The following is a 16,064-nucleotide window of genomic DNA, read 5'->3' on the forward strand; positions in this document are numbered from 1 at the left end:
AAAAATGCAGGTAACCCTAAACTGCATTAATGATAAAGAGAAGGAACCCAAACTATCCTGAAGAAAGCCAGCTTAGGATAAGAGGAGGAGTGAAGTTTCAGAGTTCATAAAGTAGATGAAGGAAACATTGACAACTGACTGAGTTTAACAGTAGTTCTCAAAGTGCAGTCACTGAGCCAGCAGCACTGCATCACCTGAGAACAGGTCAGGAATGCAAATTCTTAGGTCCTATCCCAGAATGACCTAATTAGCGATCTGTGTCTCAGTGAGTCCTCCAGGTAATTCTCCTGCACAGTCAAGTTTGAGGGCCACCAAAATTACATGTTACTCCCACTCCAAGTGTGATTACAGCCTGCCCACCAGCAGGTGGCGATTTTCACAGTGTATTTCAGGTTCTTTATAATTACAGAATCTGGAAAGGGGCCTTTGGACAAGTAGTCCGATCAGGGGTTGCTCAGCTTGTGTGGTCCTCAGTGTATTCATCTCAGTGAGAAGACTGGCCTGTGGGAGGATTTGTCAGCCTCCCTTTTGACACCTGCCGTTTTTGAGAAACAAAAATCTCATACCCACTCTTAATCTTATTTGAAATGTCAAAAAAATAGCTACAGTAATTAAAACACCAGCAAATGTTACAAGTGCATAAAATGGTGAGGCTAAAGGGAGATGATAGCTATCATATAATCTTGTAACAAGCAAAAAAGTATGTTTTCCCCATATATACCCAACAACAGTCCTTTTTGTGTGTGTTCTGATTTATTTTGCTTGACTTCAGCCTTTATCTCCTCTACTTTCTTTACTTAACTTCTATGCATTGATTTCCCTTTTCTTATCTATCTCTCTTCAGTGAGATAATTAATGAATAAAATACCTAGTACAGTGCCTGGCATAAAAGAGGCATTCAGAAAATACTAGTTTCTTCCCATCACTTCACTTGATTTCTTTCATCCATTAAACAAATATGTGCCAGGCACTCTTTTCAGTGCCTGGGATAAACTCATGGGCAAAAAAGGCCAAAAAAAAAACCCCAAAAGGGCTTCCCTGGTGGCGCAGTGGTAGAGAGTCCTCCTGCCGATGCAGGGGACACGGGTTCGTGCCCCGGTCTGGGAAGATCCCACATGCCGCGGAGTGGCTAGGCCCGTGAGCCATGGCTGCTGAGCCTGCACGTCCGGAGCCTGTGCTCTGCCACGGGAGAGGCCACAACAGTGAGAGGCCTGTGTACCGCAAAAAACAAAACAAAACAAAAAAAAACCCAAAAAACAAACTTGTTCCTGTGGAGCTTATATTCCAATATAAGAGATAAATGGGGGGAAAAACACAATATAGAGATAAATCATAAAATATATTTGTACATATAAGTGGGTAGTATAAAGAAAGAAGAGTAAGGGGGATCAGGCATGCCAAGGAGATGGTCGATGGAAAGGCGGCTGCATTTTTAAGTAATATCCTTAGGTTAGGGCTAATTAAAGAGGGGACATTTGAGCAAAGGCTTGAAGGAGGTGAGGGAATGGACCACACTGATATCTGGGGGAAGAGCATTCCAGGCAGAGGGAACAGCAACTGCAAACACCCCTGTGTTGTTTGAAAAACGGTGAGGGGCCAGTGTGGCTGGAGAGGCATGGATTCGGGGAACAGTAGTGTGATGGGTGATTGGAGAAGTAGCAGGGAAGCTAGGTCATTGTAGAAACTTTGACTTTTATCCAGAAGGAAATGGGGAACCTTGAATGGTTTGGAGCAGATGAGTGACATCATCTGACATATGTTTTAAAGGTCATTAGGGAATAGAGTGATTAATTAATTAAGTAATTTTAAGAAGTTAAGTGTCATTAGGGCTACTGTATTGAGAACAGAATATAGGGGCCAAAGACAGAAGCAGAGAAATAAATAAGGAGGCTTTGTGGTAGTAGCAGTGGGGTGGTGAGAGGCGGTTGGACTGATGATCTATTTGAAGATGGAGTCAACAGGTATTCCTGACAGTCTAGAGCTAGAAATATGAGACGCATTAAGAATGCCAAGGTTTTTGGTCCGAACAATGGGAAAGACGAAGCTTTCACAGAAACATGTGGTCTTCCTTATAGATTTGGGAAAGACTATAAGCAGAATAAGTGTATGTTGGGAAAGAGGGGAGATCAAGAATTTGGACATTTGAAAGTTCAGACATCTATTGGGTTGGCCAAAAAGTTCACTCGGGTTTATCCGTACGAGGTTATGGGAAAACCCAAACGAACTTTTCGGCCAACCCATTATACATCTGACTGGTAATGGAACAGGAGAGCTGGATCTACAGGACTGAAGTTCAAGAAAGAGATCTAGGCTGAAGATATAAGTGGGGATTTGTCAGTATATAGATACAGGAAACTGAACAAGATCACCAAAATGTAAACAAAAGGTCTGGGCCCAGGTACATTCCAATGTTAAAAGGTTGAAGAGAATATGATGATCCAGAAAAGAAGACTGAGAAGAAGTGAAAAGTGATATACAAGAAAACAGAGAATGAGATATACTGAGAGCCAATGAAGGAAAGTTATCAAGGATCCTTTAACCAACTTTCAGCCTCGTCAATTGTTACTCTCCATGATTCCAAATTATTGCTTAATTACAGTGTATGATCTCCTTTCAGTCTGCTTTTATTACACTCTCTATTTATTGTTTTTTCTCTTCTCATACTCTGCTGCCTTCCTGCCAGTAGTTCCATGCCCATATTTTAAAACCATAGTAATTAAACATGAAACACACAAAAAACAACAAAGCTTACATGTGAATCTTTCAAAATACCTGCACCCATTTTTGATTCACACAAAATAACTGTATTTGATTAAAATAACCTACTTGAAGAAAGCAATCAACAGGTTCACCATGATGATATATTGCACGAAGAGGTAGACAGCTTGCAGGAATGGAGTAAGAAAAGAACCAGGAGGGCAGGACGGCTGGCTTGAACAAACTACAAATAAAGAATTTAAAAGAATGAGAGATAAGGTGAATCATAGTCCTATGACTCTAGACAAATATTTAGCATATTGACTTAGCAGAATACCACAAACCCTTGACATTTTTAAGATTCAGGTGGTTGTTTTCCAGGGTTCTTTATTACTCTGAGTATCTACAAAGGCTCAATTGCTGCACGGTGGCGGAATCCCCTACGTACCATCTATCTCTGAAGCATAGACTTCTCCATAGATCATCCAGTATGGCTCAAACACGATATCTCGAGCAAGGCTCCAGGACGGAGGCTCCTTTGGTGAAAGGATGGCCTTGCGTGCCACTCCAAAGCTCAGCAGGACGATGGCCATGATGATTACAATGTAGAACATGTTTGCAGTCTGCAAAAAAGCACAGCACAGCCAGAAGTTTACTACAGATTTGAAATTTAAAACAAGTCAAACACCTGCAGCCATCATAATTATACCTGCCAATAATAAGACTGTCTAGTCATTGACCAAAATGCCTAGTCCATGAATAGCTGGATTTCCTTTGGCTAAAACATTTTGTTTTCTCTGCACAGTATATGTTTCAGGTCAATGTAGTCTATGGAGTAATTTAAGTGTGCTAACTGTAGAGGATCTGTGCTTCTTTTTTTAAGATGTGATGAAATATGAATAGCTTTTGATTAGCTAATATCTAACTTTTCATCAGAGGTTAGGAAAAGAAAAAAAATAGGGATATTCAAATTAGTAAAATGGCTCCTATTCCCAGGATTATCTTCAGGAGTTAGAGTCTGAGAAATTGATCAGGCCAAGAATCTGCTCCAAGGTACTGAACTCCAAGATACTGAACATCCTAATGAAGTGAAGAATTTTTTTTTTAAAGATGCAAAAACAACTGTAAAACGATGTTTGTTAAATCCAGTGGTTCATTAACTCCCAAACACGTAGTCTTTGCATTCAAAGTAAGCCTGATTGTTATAATGAACAATGGAGCACATACAGTACACACATGTACTATACACACATGTATATATAGCACATGTACTGTAATTTTCTAAAGGCTCTTTTAAATAATTCATTTCAATTACTAAATGTACATCAGTTCAACCCACTTGTTCCCTGTGGCAGAGACATACTCCGTGAATATTCAATGAGCTTCCCTTCCATGAGGCAGGAGCCACCTGACCTATTCCTGGCCAATGGGCTGTGGAGTAGCAATGATTTGAGTAACTTTCCATCCAGAGCAGTTAAAAGCTGTTAGATTTTGTCCATCCCTCTTATCCCCTGTCATAGGAAACCTCAGAAGCCACATGTTGACACAGCTATGTCCCAAGATGGAACGATTTGGGATCCCTGAGTCACTGGGTAGAGGGCGGCCTCCATGAGCATACATCAATCTTTGTATCAGGGAGAAATAAACTTGTGCTAAGTCACTGAGATACAGTGATTACCTCAGCATAACCTACTGAATTAATACCAATGTCACCAAGACCAGAGAAAATATTGCTGGTCTAAGAGAAAAGTATAAAATAAAAAAAATCTATCTTCGGAATCCTGGAGGTTCTCCCTTTTCCGTCTTCTTCCTTTGTTTCAACACTACCTTTCCTTCTCAAGAACTTGCCCCTTCCCTGCCAGTGAGTATTCCAGAAGAAAAAGCAAAGATGATCTTGAGATACTGTCCTTCTTAGGTCCTGTGCAAAGCCAGTTGGACAGGGCTAATACAAGTGCACAGTGAGCTCAGATGGCAGACAGAGCCAGGTGGCCCAGATTTGAATCCTGGCTCCCCAACTTATGCCTTTGGGAAATTCATCTGAACTCCATTTCCTTGAACGTAAAATGTGGATAATAATAGTACCTATGTCATAAAGTTGTTTTGAAGATTAAATGAGTTAATACATACAAAGTACTTAGAACAATGTGTGGCCCACAGTAATCACTATTTAAGAGTTGGCTGGGGGTGGAGAGATAAGACGACAAATCAATATTTCAGCAGAAAATATTATTGGTGGTAGCCTCACATAAATCTAGCCCTCAGGAATTACTGTGCTCAGAGACAAATATGATTCAACCCCTCATCATCTGGCCCTAACGAAAAGGGTAAGCTGAGTATTGGAATCAACTACCCAATATGCTATCCAAGGACATTTGTTAAATATGAGTTTATGGTTATAAGGAAAGTGGGGATGAAGTGTGTGCTTCTTTAAATAATTTCAAAAGTTAAACCAATGTATGTGAACCATGAAATTAAGTAGAACTGTTAAAAGAACACCAGATTATACAGCAGACTGTACTCACCATTTTTGCAATCATGGTCACATAGGGACCAGCATGTTGATTCACAGCAAAGAAGTCCAGGAGCCGTGAGAACCAGAATATGATGTCGATGCAGTATATTAGTCTTCCCGCCGTGTAAAAAGGAGGGTCACCCCACCGAAGGCCAAAACCCACCAAAAACAGGCCAATAGCCACAGTTTCCATCAGATTCCAGTACTCACTAATCCATACCTTCACCTTTTGAGTAAACTTCCCAGGTTCTGAAATATAGATCTAAAAGATGAAAGAAAGAGGGAAACTTAGAGAATGGGTTATAACCTAAGATCAATATGATCTTTAATGCATCAACTGTTCTTTTAAGGAGTATTTTGAATCATGCCAAACCTTAGATCATAAGGGGATTTTGGAGATGTAAGTTATCTTTGGGGAATGAATTATTTAAACAATTCTATAAATGTAGTTTAATCTCACTGTTAGTACTGGCCAGCTATTTAAAAATGAACCAGAATTTTTTTTTAAAAAAGAAAAGTTTTTCTAGCTTTCCTTAATCCTAAACTAACATAGGGAAACACCAAGACGTTTAAAACTCAATACTGCAATGGAATATAGCTGCAATTCCATTTCATGACGTATAGCCTAGTGCAAAGAAACCAAAGAATCCTGTAATCTGGCCCCACTACTGCTATCTAGTGAGTAGTTAGCAAATTACTCAGAACATGATATTAGAATTCACTACTATAAGAAATTACCCCTGCAACAGAATATCAGACAAACTGCAATGTAAAACAGTAAAAAGCCATTTTCTCTGAAGCATAATAAAAATGGTAGAATTTGGAAAACATTTTTCTGCTAAATTGTTTTCTACATGTATACAAGGTTGGTCATATTAGCTCTAGGACAAAATCATTGTATGTAAATGCACAGAGGTAGAGAGAGATACATATACAATGATATCTAAAACAGCCTAAGTCATACGGTATGTGATTTCAGTTATAACTGGATAGGAATATTCATTCCTTTTCTTTTGTTTTAAGTGACTCATTGCAAACTAAAAATGAAAAGTTTGCTTTGTTTTGTTTCTTGGACTACTTGCCCCAGAGGGATTTTTATCTTAAATGTTCAAAAATGTTTAGTAGGAACTTTCAAAAACTATAAATGAATTCTTTACACATTGCACAACTTTAGCCATTTATGTGCCACTCTGTGACATGAAAGCAATAATATGCAAGTAATGTTAGGCTATAAAAAAAACATCAACTTTATAAAAAAACACTTTTGGGAAATCAAATAGTTGGAGGGTCTAAAAACAACTAGACACCATCACTCTAGAACTGATAAACGCACTAAGATGTCCTCTAAAATAACTGCTTTCAAAGAGCAGCAACCAACAGAAAGTATGTGGCAACAATAAAAGGTTGAGATCAGAAATTTCCCCCCTAATTACCTTTCCTGTAGCATACAAATCAAGATCGTTGCCTGACTCACCCTCATACTTGACCTCTCCATTTTCATCACCCAAGCGCAGAACACGTCTAGCAGAGGTATGCAGAAGACAAAGGTAGAAGGGATTACTCACCTCCCTGACTTTCTCAATGGCATTGGTGAAGATGTAAATGATAACGAGCCACTCTTGCACAGTGGGCTGGGGTTGCATCTCCACCAACACGGTGTAAGTGAACAGCATGAGGAATGCCAAATACACCATCTGTGAGGGGGACATGGATTCCCTGGACATGAGTGAGAGTCATAATGGAGGATGCCAAGCAGACACAGACCCAAATGAACAGAAACACACAAATGAACTTCACCATGATAGCATGAAAATATAACTGGGACCACCCTCTGATTATTGATGACATAATTATCAAAGAAGGCATAAGAATCTACAGTTTTCTATTCTAGGAATTTGTGGAAGGAAAGAAGATCACTGTTCTCAAATGCATGGAAATGGGCATGGTCACATCTTGTTGACTCCTGACCACAATTTTCAGAACCCTGCACATTCCGGCATGGACACAGTCAGGCCAACAGCAAGCCAAGAGAGAATCACACACCTTCCCCTCCATTTAAAAAGAAAACGTGTGTCCCAAGAATGCCAAAGGAGCAGTGTTAGTAGGCGCCTATTTTCAAATATAATAAATTGTGATATTTACTACTGCTAGGAGTTTTATTTTATGCTGATTAAAATATTCTGGTTACCACTTATGGTCTGGGTTCACGTCTTCTAACACATGACTCACTGGGCCTAGGCAGATTACAGAACTTAGCCAGGCAGCTGTTTCACAGTCCTGAGCTTTCCATAAATGAGGAGTTCCCAAAACAGTCTATGCCACCTAGAGGCTGCTCTGCCCAGAGCATTCAACCTAGACCTGCAGGAAAATGCCTCACTAATGCCACTTGCCAGGCTGGTGGAGTGTGATGTCTGACGCAGGCCGATGCCACTGCATGCAGAGTATGATAACTTCCATAATGCAAGTCTACTAAAGGCATGACAGGAATGCAGAAGATGAAGCTGGATTTGAGACTTGGAGAAAGAGGTATATCAGTTGAGTCTTGTAGGATGAACACCATTTCCAGATAAGCAGATAAAGGAGGAAACAGTTTTCCATTTGGAAGTGGCAGAACAGAAATAAAAAAAGCTTAAAGACTGGAGGTTAAAGAGCCAGAAAAGTATACATTTGTATAATAGAAGGAGAAAGAAGACAAGATACAAAAGGGAATTTTTACATAAACTGCACATCCATGAGATACAGATATGTAAAAGATAGAAGCGCATTTATAAACATTAAGCATAATCCTTCTAGTGAATTTTAAGCATTTGTGATAAACTGTTAAGTTAAAATGGTTTAAAACTGCTGTGTACACTATGATCTCACTTGTGAAAAAATTTGAAAATATTTGGATAGAAAAAAGTTGAAAGCAGATGTTAAGAATTGCTATCTCTGGATGCTAAAAATATAATAAAATTTGATTCTGTTTTTTTCTTAAAAAAAAAATTCTGGTTACTGGAAACGTATTGTCCAATTGTGAGTCTCTGTAGTTAAAGACTGTTGACGTTTTTATCTACAGCACTTACGCACTCAGCCTGACACATGATAGACATTCAAAAAATGTATGTTTAATTACTGTGTATATTAAACCTAGATTTCCAGTCTATTCAAAGAATTAATACACGGTAAACATGTACACACAGATACACAGTGATTAATAGCTTTGTGATCTTATCTAACATTCTTATCTTCTTACAATTCCCAGAAGTAGAATAACTACACACACATTTAAAACTGTGACACATATTGCTAAGTTGCCTGCCAGAAAGGCTTTATCAGTTTCCACAATCACCAACAATGCATGAGACGGTGCAGTCTTTTCAATAGCTTCAGAGACAATGCACAGTGCTAGCTAATAAACACGTATTAAAAATCCCAGATCAACAGAGAGAAAAGTGCCTATGTGTGTATTCCTTCTCACAAGAATCATATTATTTTAACCTGGATCCCTATTTCTCATATCTTTTTGAGCTCTACCTAAGTTTGATAGGTCTTCTTCTAAGCTTAGTTCTACATAGAGAATGGCTGAAATCACTTCTGACTATACCATTTGATATTATATACAATAGGTGATACTTCAGGCAGGCATAATGGGTATTAGCATTGCCTATGAGTTAAGAAGCTTAGTAGAGAAGCATATAAAAAAGTTAAAGTAAATTCTATTAATTCTGTACTTCTCTAGGTCTATGTTTCAAGGGTCAATATATTTGATGACCCCTTAGGAACATAATTTAAATAAATTTAAATGATTAAGCAGTCATTTTTTACATTGTTTTTATGGTGGCCAGGCACTAAAACACTGTAGATATTGGTGGTATTGCTTCTGACTCTTCTTTTTTTTCTTTCCAATTCTTAAAAAGATATCCAAAAATGTTTACATTTCTTTTTCATCATAGCATTTATAACAAGACACTGCTTCAATAAAGCACACGTACCATAACCTAGCAATGTAATAGCCATGACTAAAAATGCCTGTGTGCACTGCTAACACCATCCTTAGCTATTTTTGTAGTTGTTGTTGTTCCATTTGCTTAGCTTTACTACTGTCTCTAAGAGTTCATAAGCTAGAAATTCCTAAGGAAAGAAATAGCTGAATACTCTTTACCCAGTGATGTGACTATGGTTAAATTCTCTCGAAGCTACTATCAGAGTCTCTAGGATTTTCTGTATTCACAAAATACAGAAAATACAGTATTTCCATATTCACAAAAATGGTGAAATCTCATCATCTGAATGAAGATTTTATTTTTGAAAACAGATAAAAGTTATTCTGAGCTATGTACTTATTGAGTATATGAAGTAAGTGTGTGGTTGGGCAAGTAAATATTTTGAAATATAACACATTTAGACAAATATCCTTTTGTAATTACTTCAAAATGTTTTAGAAATATACAATCTTGAGCAATTTAACTAACTATAGGTTAGCATTAGAAAAATAAATACTGTTAAATAAATGTGAAAAGCACTCAATACATTTAGTTGTTTTCTCTGTATCTCTCCCATCCATGATAGATTTAGTATTTGTTTACACAATTCAACTTCTAAAATTTTTCTTGTCCTCTACATATTTAGAAGCATTTGCAACTGAAGACAAAAAACAAACACTTGAATTTTTTGGTCTATATGACACATTATTCCTACAAAGAAAAAATCAATTCAACTGCTGATTTTTTGCCGAAGATGGGAAAAGAATCCACTCCCATCACTTAATTCCACAACCATATTGTTCATTCTATTGTTCCACACAGTTTCAGATTCTGAGTCCCAGCTGTGTTAACTGGAAGCACTCAAAAAGCGAAGAATGCTTGTGCCTTCACTCCCAAAGTAGGAGAGATCTGCTCTCACCTTTTCTCACTTCCCTCCAATCTTCTTCCCTGCCTCTTTTGTCATTCCTCCCTTTTTTTTAAAGTGCACTTTTTACATTTTTATTACAAGTTGGTAAATCAGGCATATCATTATCAACATTATCATTAGCAATTAATCATCCTGAATACTATATATAATTTTTGAAATGAGACCAACCGTATAAAACCAAAACTTGACAATTGGAGCACTGTAGAACTCATAGACTTTCCTGGTCCATGGGAGGCTTTGGGGCCCACTCTTTAAATCAAAGTGCTGATTTTCATCTGGTTTCTCATCGGGGCCACTTTCCAAATCATACTCTTTCTGTAAAATGAGCAAACAATCATTTATTGTCAGAGGCGTAACTAAAATACTGACATTTACAAGTATCTAAAATATTATATATTTCATAAATACATAAATATAATAAAAATATTAGAAATTAACTGGGCACCCACCTGACAAATTACAATCTTAGACTTGAATGGAAGGAAAACTACATGTACTGTATCAGTCTTTGACAGGGTAAGGAGAACAGGGTATTTCTGAAAAGCAAGCTGAGTCTCCCATAGGAAAACCTAGTCAAACTGAGTAGTTCCAAGCATTTAAAAATGGTCCCTCTTCCTGTTCTTTTTAATCTCCTTTATCAGTAATTTTGAAACCTAAGGATATTAATAAAATCCTTGTGAAATCAATAACAGAGAATAGAATTATGTCCATAATACAGGAGGACAAAATAGACACATAATGCTGAAACATCTTTCCCAAATTATAGGGAAGTCAGGCATAGTGTTAGTTTGAGGATTCTGTCTTTGATAGCTTCTCCACTCATTTATAACAGAGGTTTTACCTGAAGCTCACGGACTCTCTGAGCTTCTGGAGTTCCTTGAACCTCCTGCAATTATATGCAAGTATTTGTGTTGTGCAAGCATTTTTCTAGGGAAAGCATCTTCCATCAGTTTCTCAAAAGTTATGGGCCAGCCTAAAGGTGTTAACAGTTGTAGGTGGTGAGAAATGAGTATCTCTGTGACAAGGAAGTGGTTGCATAAATGTGACTACAGAGGTGTCTACATAGAAGAGCTGTTAGAAAGAGAGAAAAAAGAAAGGAAAAGAAAGGAAAACAAAAAAGCACTTGCAGCCTGGTTGCTTTCAAGAAGAGGGAACTTAGGGATGATGAAAGAGAAGAAAAAGAGATATCTCTTTTTTTTCCTGTGTGGTTTTAATCTTTTAACAGGAAATGTGGGCTTCCCTGGTGGTACAGTGGTTAAGAATCCGCCTGCAAATGCAGGGGACACGGGTTCCAGCCCTGGTCTGGGAAGATCCCACATGCCGCGGAGCAACTAAGCCCGTGCGGCACAGCTACTGAGCCTGTGCTCTGGAACCCACAAGCCACAACTACTGAGTTGGTGCGCCTGAACTTCTGAAGCCTGTGCTCCACAACACGAGAAGCCACCGCAATGAGAAGCCCACACACCAAAACGAAGAGTAGCCCTTGCTCACTGCAACTAGAGAAAGCCTGCGTGCAGCAACGAGGACCCAATGCAGCCATAAATAAATAAATAAATAAAGTTTGGTTTTTTTTTTAAAAAAGAATTTTTTTGGGAATTCAAAACTCCTAAAGACAAGCATGCTAAAGGCACACCAAATGACTACAAGAAATTGAAGCCTTGTTGTGTTGGACTTTTGGAAAATGGTATGAGAGTCAATTGAACAACAGGCTGATAGTTTCAAAGCAACACATTTTAACCTTGAAACTGAGTAGAAGAATAACTATCCTCGCCTGCAAGAACCTGACCGGAAAAAACTATTTGAAAAAACTAAAAATGAAATCCTCAATGAAGTTATCAGTCTGAGCCACGTTACACCAAAACATTGGGAGGAAATTGTTCAGCAGTCTTTATGGGAAAGAGTATCAACTCATGTGATTGAAAACATCCATCTTCCAGCTACACAGACCATGAATTCAGGGACTTTTAATTCTACAGTGGATATCAAGCTTAAACAGTGAATTGATAAACAGCTTCTTAATAAAGCAATCGAGGTTGCTTGGGAGACCCTACAGGAAGAATTTTCCCACTTCATGACAGAACCAAAAGGAAAAGAGCATGATAACATATTTGATAAACTGAAAGAGGCTGTTAAGGAAGAAACTATTAAACACCAGAAGTGGAATCATTTTGCGGAGGACAGCTTGAGAGTTATTCAACACAATGCTTTAGAAGACCAGTCCATGTCTGATAAACAGCAGTGAGATGCAGCTATTTATTTTATGGAAGAGGTTCTTCGGGCTCATCTTAAGGATACTGAAAATGCAACTGAAATATGGAAGGTCCAGATTGGGAAAAGAGGTGGTTACACTGGAAGAATCAGACCCAAGAACAGTGTGTTCACAATGAAACCAAGAATGAACTGGAGAAGATGCTGAAATGTAATGAGGAACACCCAGCTTATCTTGAAGTGATGAGATAACTACAGTCTAAAAGAACCTTGAATCCCAAGGAGCAGAAGTAGATCCGAGCTTGATTAACAATACCTGGCACCACGTTTATAGAAGACATTTCTTAAAAACAGCTCTAAATCATTGTAACCTTTGTTGAAGAGGCTTTCATTCCTAACAATGGCATTTTGTAGATTCTGAGTAGGAATGCAATGATGTTGTCCTACTTTGTCAAATACAATGCATGCTTGCTGTCACCACAAATACTTTAGTGCATCAACTTAGAAACCCTGAAGTCAGGCAATTAGAGAAAAATGTCAAAGAGGTACTAGAAGATTTTGCTGAAGATAGCGAGAAGAAAGTTAAATCGCTTACTGCTAAACAAGTTCAAATGGCTGAGGACCTCAAGAAAGTTAGAGAAACTCAAGGAAAACTTGATGCATTTATTGAAGCCCTTCATCAAGAAAAATAAATTGTAATAAAATCCTACTCATATTATAATCAGCTCTGCATACATACAAGAAAACTCCAAAGTCTTTGTCCTCCATTTTTTTCTTCTGCTATTCCACCTTTCTGAACATAAAATAATCATAAAAATTTTAAATAAATAAAAAATAATTTTTAAAAAAGAATAATGGCTTTCATTCTATTACCAGTGCTTTCATCATATTTATTATCACACTATTACCATGACTACAAAGCACAAAGACACCTAAAAGAGCATCTATGTCCCTCCTGTCTTCGGCTTTCCCCCAAAATACATAATGCCAATTGTGTTCCTCAACTAATCAAGTACATTATACTTAATGAGCATTATGAAAACTTGTATGTCCCACCAAATGCTGCCTCTGCCCCTTATTCTCTGATTAACAAAATTTTAAACACAAAGCAGATAATCCGAAACTGTTGCTTTAGTTAAATTCAAAGATAAAAGAACATTGTTACTATGATTATAATCCATTCATAACAGACCAGATTTGAAACACTTTTTCAATAAATGCTTTAAATTGAATAATGGTGAGGTATCATGGATAGTCTGTCTGATTATAGGCTCCATAGTAGCATGGGCCGCATCTGCCTTAGTTAATGAAATGCCCCCAGAACTTGTCTGGCTCATGGAAGGTAGCTATTAGATATTCGTTGAATTATTAATTGATGTGGCCATGTCCAAACCACCAGGTGAGCAATTGCTGTAAGAGAACCACTATATTACAGACAAAATTTAATTTTTCAGGGCACTGTGAGGGCTTACTATCATTTTTGAATGTTAAGAGCACATTTAATTGCCATTCAAGGAAGGAGTTCTTTCCCTAAGAGTCTCCACTTTAAGAAGAACTGCTTAGTGGAATGCTCCAGCTATCTGCAATGCCTTCAGTTTCAGTGAAAGCTTATCTTTCTATGAAACCTCTAAGAGCCAAAAGTGAAGTTACATCCACTTCCAAAGCACTACTTGCAACCAAGTGCCAACATATTTACATATTTGTTTGTAGACAGATGATAAACAGTTTCCTTCATTGTTTACTTCAACAAGCTAATTAAACTTAATGTGAACACTGAAGTAGTATAAAGGCAAACATATATATGTGAATGTCTCACATATAATGATTGCCTTCTATTTCTAATGGGGTTAGGCAAGCACTACATTTCTTCTCTTTCCTTAAAAAAAAAAATTGAAATGGTCTAAACTTAGTAACCACATAATCTAACCAGTACAATCACAATTATGACAACTTGACTAACCCAGCTTTGCAAAGGAGAACTCACACACTCTATTGAGTTTAGAATGTACCTGCCATCTTGGACTCTGAGAACCCCAAATGGAACTATCAGGCTTAGAAAAGTGGGAAGGAGAGGGGAGGGGAGGGGAGGGGAGGGGAGGGGAGGGGAGGGGAGGGGAGGGGAGGGGAGGGGAGGGGAGGAGAGGAACACACATATACCCAAACAGGCACGATAGTAAAAATATTTAACAACTGATCTGGTTAACTGTTCTGGCATTAACCAATCAGAATAAAGGCTCAACCAATCACAGCAGATGCCAGCCATACAAACTAATTATAATTATTTTTCATTTAACATTTATCAAATATGTTTTTAATATTATGACAAATACCTCATAAGTACAAAAGCACATCAGACAAGATGATAGCTAAAGATGCCTCACTGAAGTATTAAGTACCAAAAAGATGTTTACTACATCTCACAGTAAATGACAACTTTATCAGCAGTGATCCAAGTTGAATCATAAAATTCAAGAAATATATGCCCAGACAGCATATTGGAGACTCTCCAGTGAAGATGGGTTGCAGTAGAAGCAGCTCAAGTTGCCCATGAAAGACTATACATCTAGGAACTCAAGTAAAACTATTCAAACTCATTGGATATAACAAATGAAAAAACTATGGTGTGAAACAGTGAAGATCAATGCACATTTTAAACCAGCATCTTTTTAAATAAAGATTTTTAAGGATATGAGGCATCCCTTATTGTAGCTTTAGAGAAACAGTAAGTCTATTTATTCCACTAGTCACAAAGGAAAATGAAAAGTTAAGCAGCTTTCAAGACATAATAAAGTCTTTGATTTTGGCAGAAATAGGATATTTTGCTTAATAATATATGGGGGTTAATTAGAACCATCATACACGCTATACCTGACCTTACTATAATATGATTAAGATCGTTAAATAAATAAGCTTTGTGTCTGTGTATGTTTGCGTGCAGTCAATGCCATGAAAACCTAGTTCATTATGATATTGCACTAACCAGACAAGCACTTTCTTTGGGAGCGCTGCCATTCTGGTCACCGTTATACCACGTAAACTGGGAGTCCTGGGACTGGGGAACATGTGACATCTCTGCTTTGCTTTTAAATTCCAATGTCAAAATGGTGGGTGGGAAAAGAATACTGATGATGATCTTTAAAAGAAAAGAAAACAAAGTAAGTAGTGAGGGTTATACAAGGCACAAGTATGATCCAAATAAAGTTAAGATTTGTGTGTATATAAAATGTCAGATCCATCCCCAATTCAGTGGATATCCTGATTGTATACATACTTTCCGACTTGAGAATTCCAATTCTAGAAGTGTCTCCCTCAGAAATACTCATGAATCCAAGCATGTGTAGATAGGGATGTTCTTTGCATGGCTATTTGTAATAGCAAAAAATTAGTGTCAACCTGAATGTCCATCTATATAGGGAGAGCTGATGTGAGACAACCTAACAGTGGAATACAGTCAGCCCTCATATCCGTGGGTTTCGCATCCACAGACGCAACCAGGTGTGGATTAAAAAAAAATTCCAGACAGTTCCAAAAAGCAAACATGAATTTCCCAATCATTGGCACCTACTTACATAGCATTTATATTGTATTAGATAGTATAAGTAATCTAGATGCAAAAGTTATATGTAAATACTACACCATTTTATATAAGGGATTTGAGCATCCACGGATTTTGGTATCCTGAGGGGTCCTCGAACCAATCCCTTGTGGATATTGAGAGACAACTGTACTATGAATCATTGAAAAGACAAAAGCA

General features: G+C 37.7%; 1 protein-coding gene across 2 annotated transcripts in view; it reads right to left on the minus strand.

Moving 5' to 3' along the window:
- Positions 1-16,064, minus strand: part of TRPM6 (transient receptor potential cation channel subfamily M member 6) — a gene marked incomplete at its 5' end in the record, with an annotated part of 139,279 nt that overhangs the window by 47,586 nt on the left and 75,629 nt on the right. For both annotated transcript variants that reach the window (XM_079706381.1, XM_079706380.1), the window contains 6 exons: positions 2,827-2,941; positions 3,146-3,320; positions 5,220-5,471; positions 6,775-6,903; positions 10,271-10,417; positions 15,291-15,443. In XM_079706381.1, coding sequence (XP_079562507.1) covers positions 2,827-2,941; positions 3,146-3,320; positions 5,220-5,471; positions 6,775-6,903; positions 10,271-10,417; positions 15,291-15,443 — 971 coding nt within the window. The remainder of the gene's footprint in view (positions 1-2,826; positions 2,942-3,145; positions 3,321-5,219; positions 5,472-6,774; positions 6,904-10,270; positions 10,418-15,290; positions 15,444-16,064) is intronic.

This window comes from Hyperoodon ampullatus, assembly GCF_949752795.1.
Source record: "Hyperoodon ampullatus genome assembly, chromosome: 6".
Taxonomy (NCBI): domain Eukaryota; kingdom Metazoa; phylum Chordata; class Mammalia; order Artiodactyla; family Ziphiidae; genus Hyperoodon; species Hyperoodon ampullatus.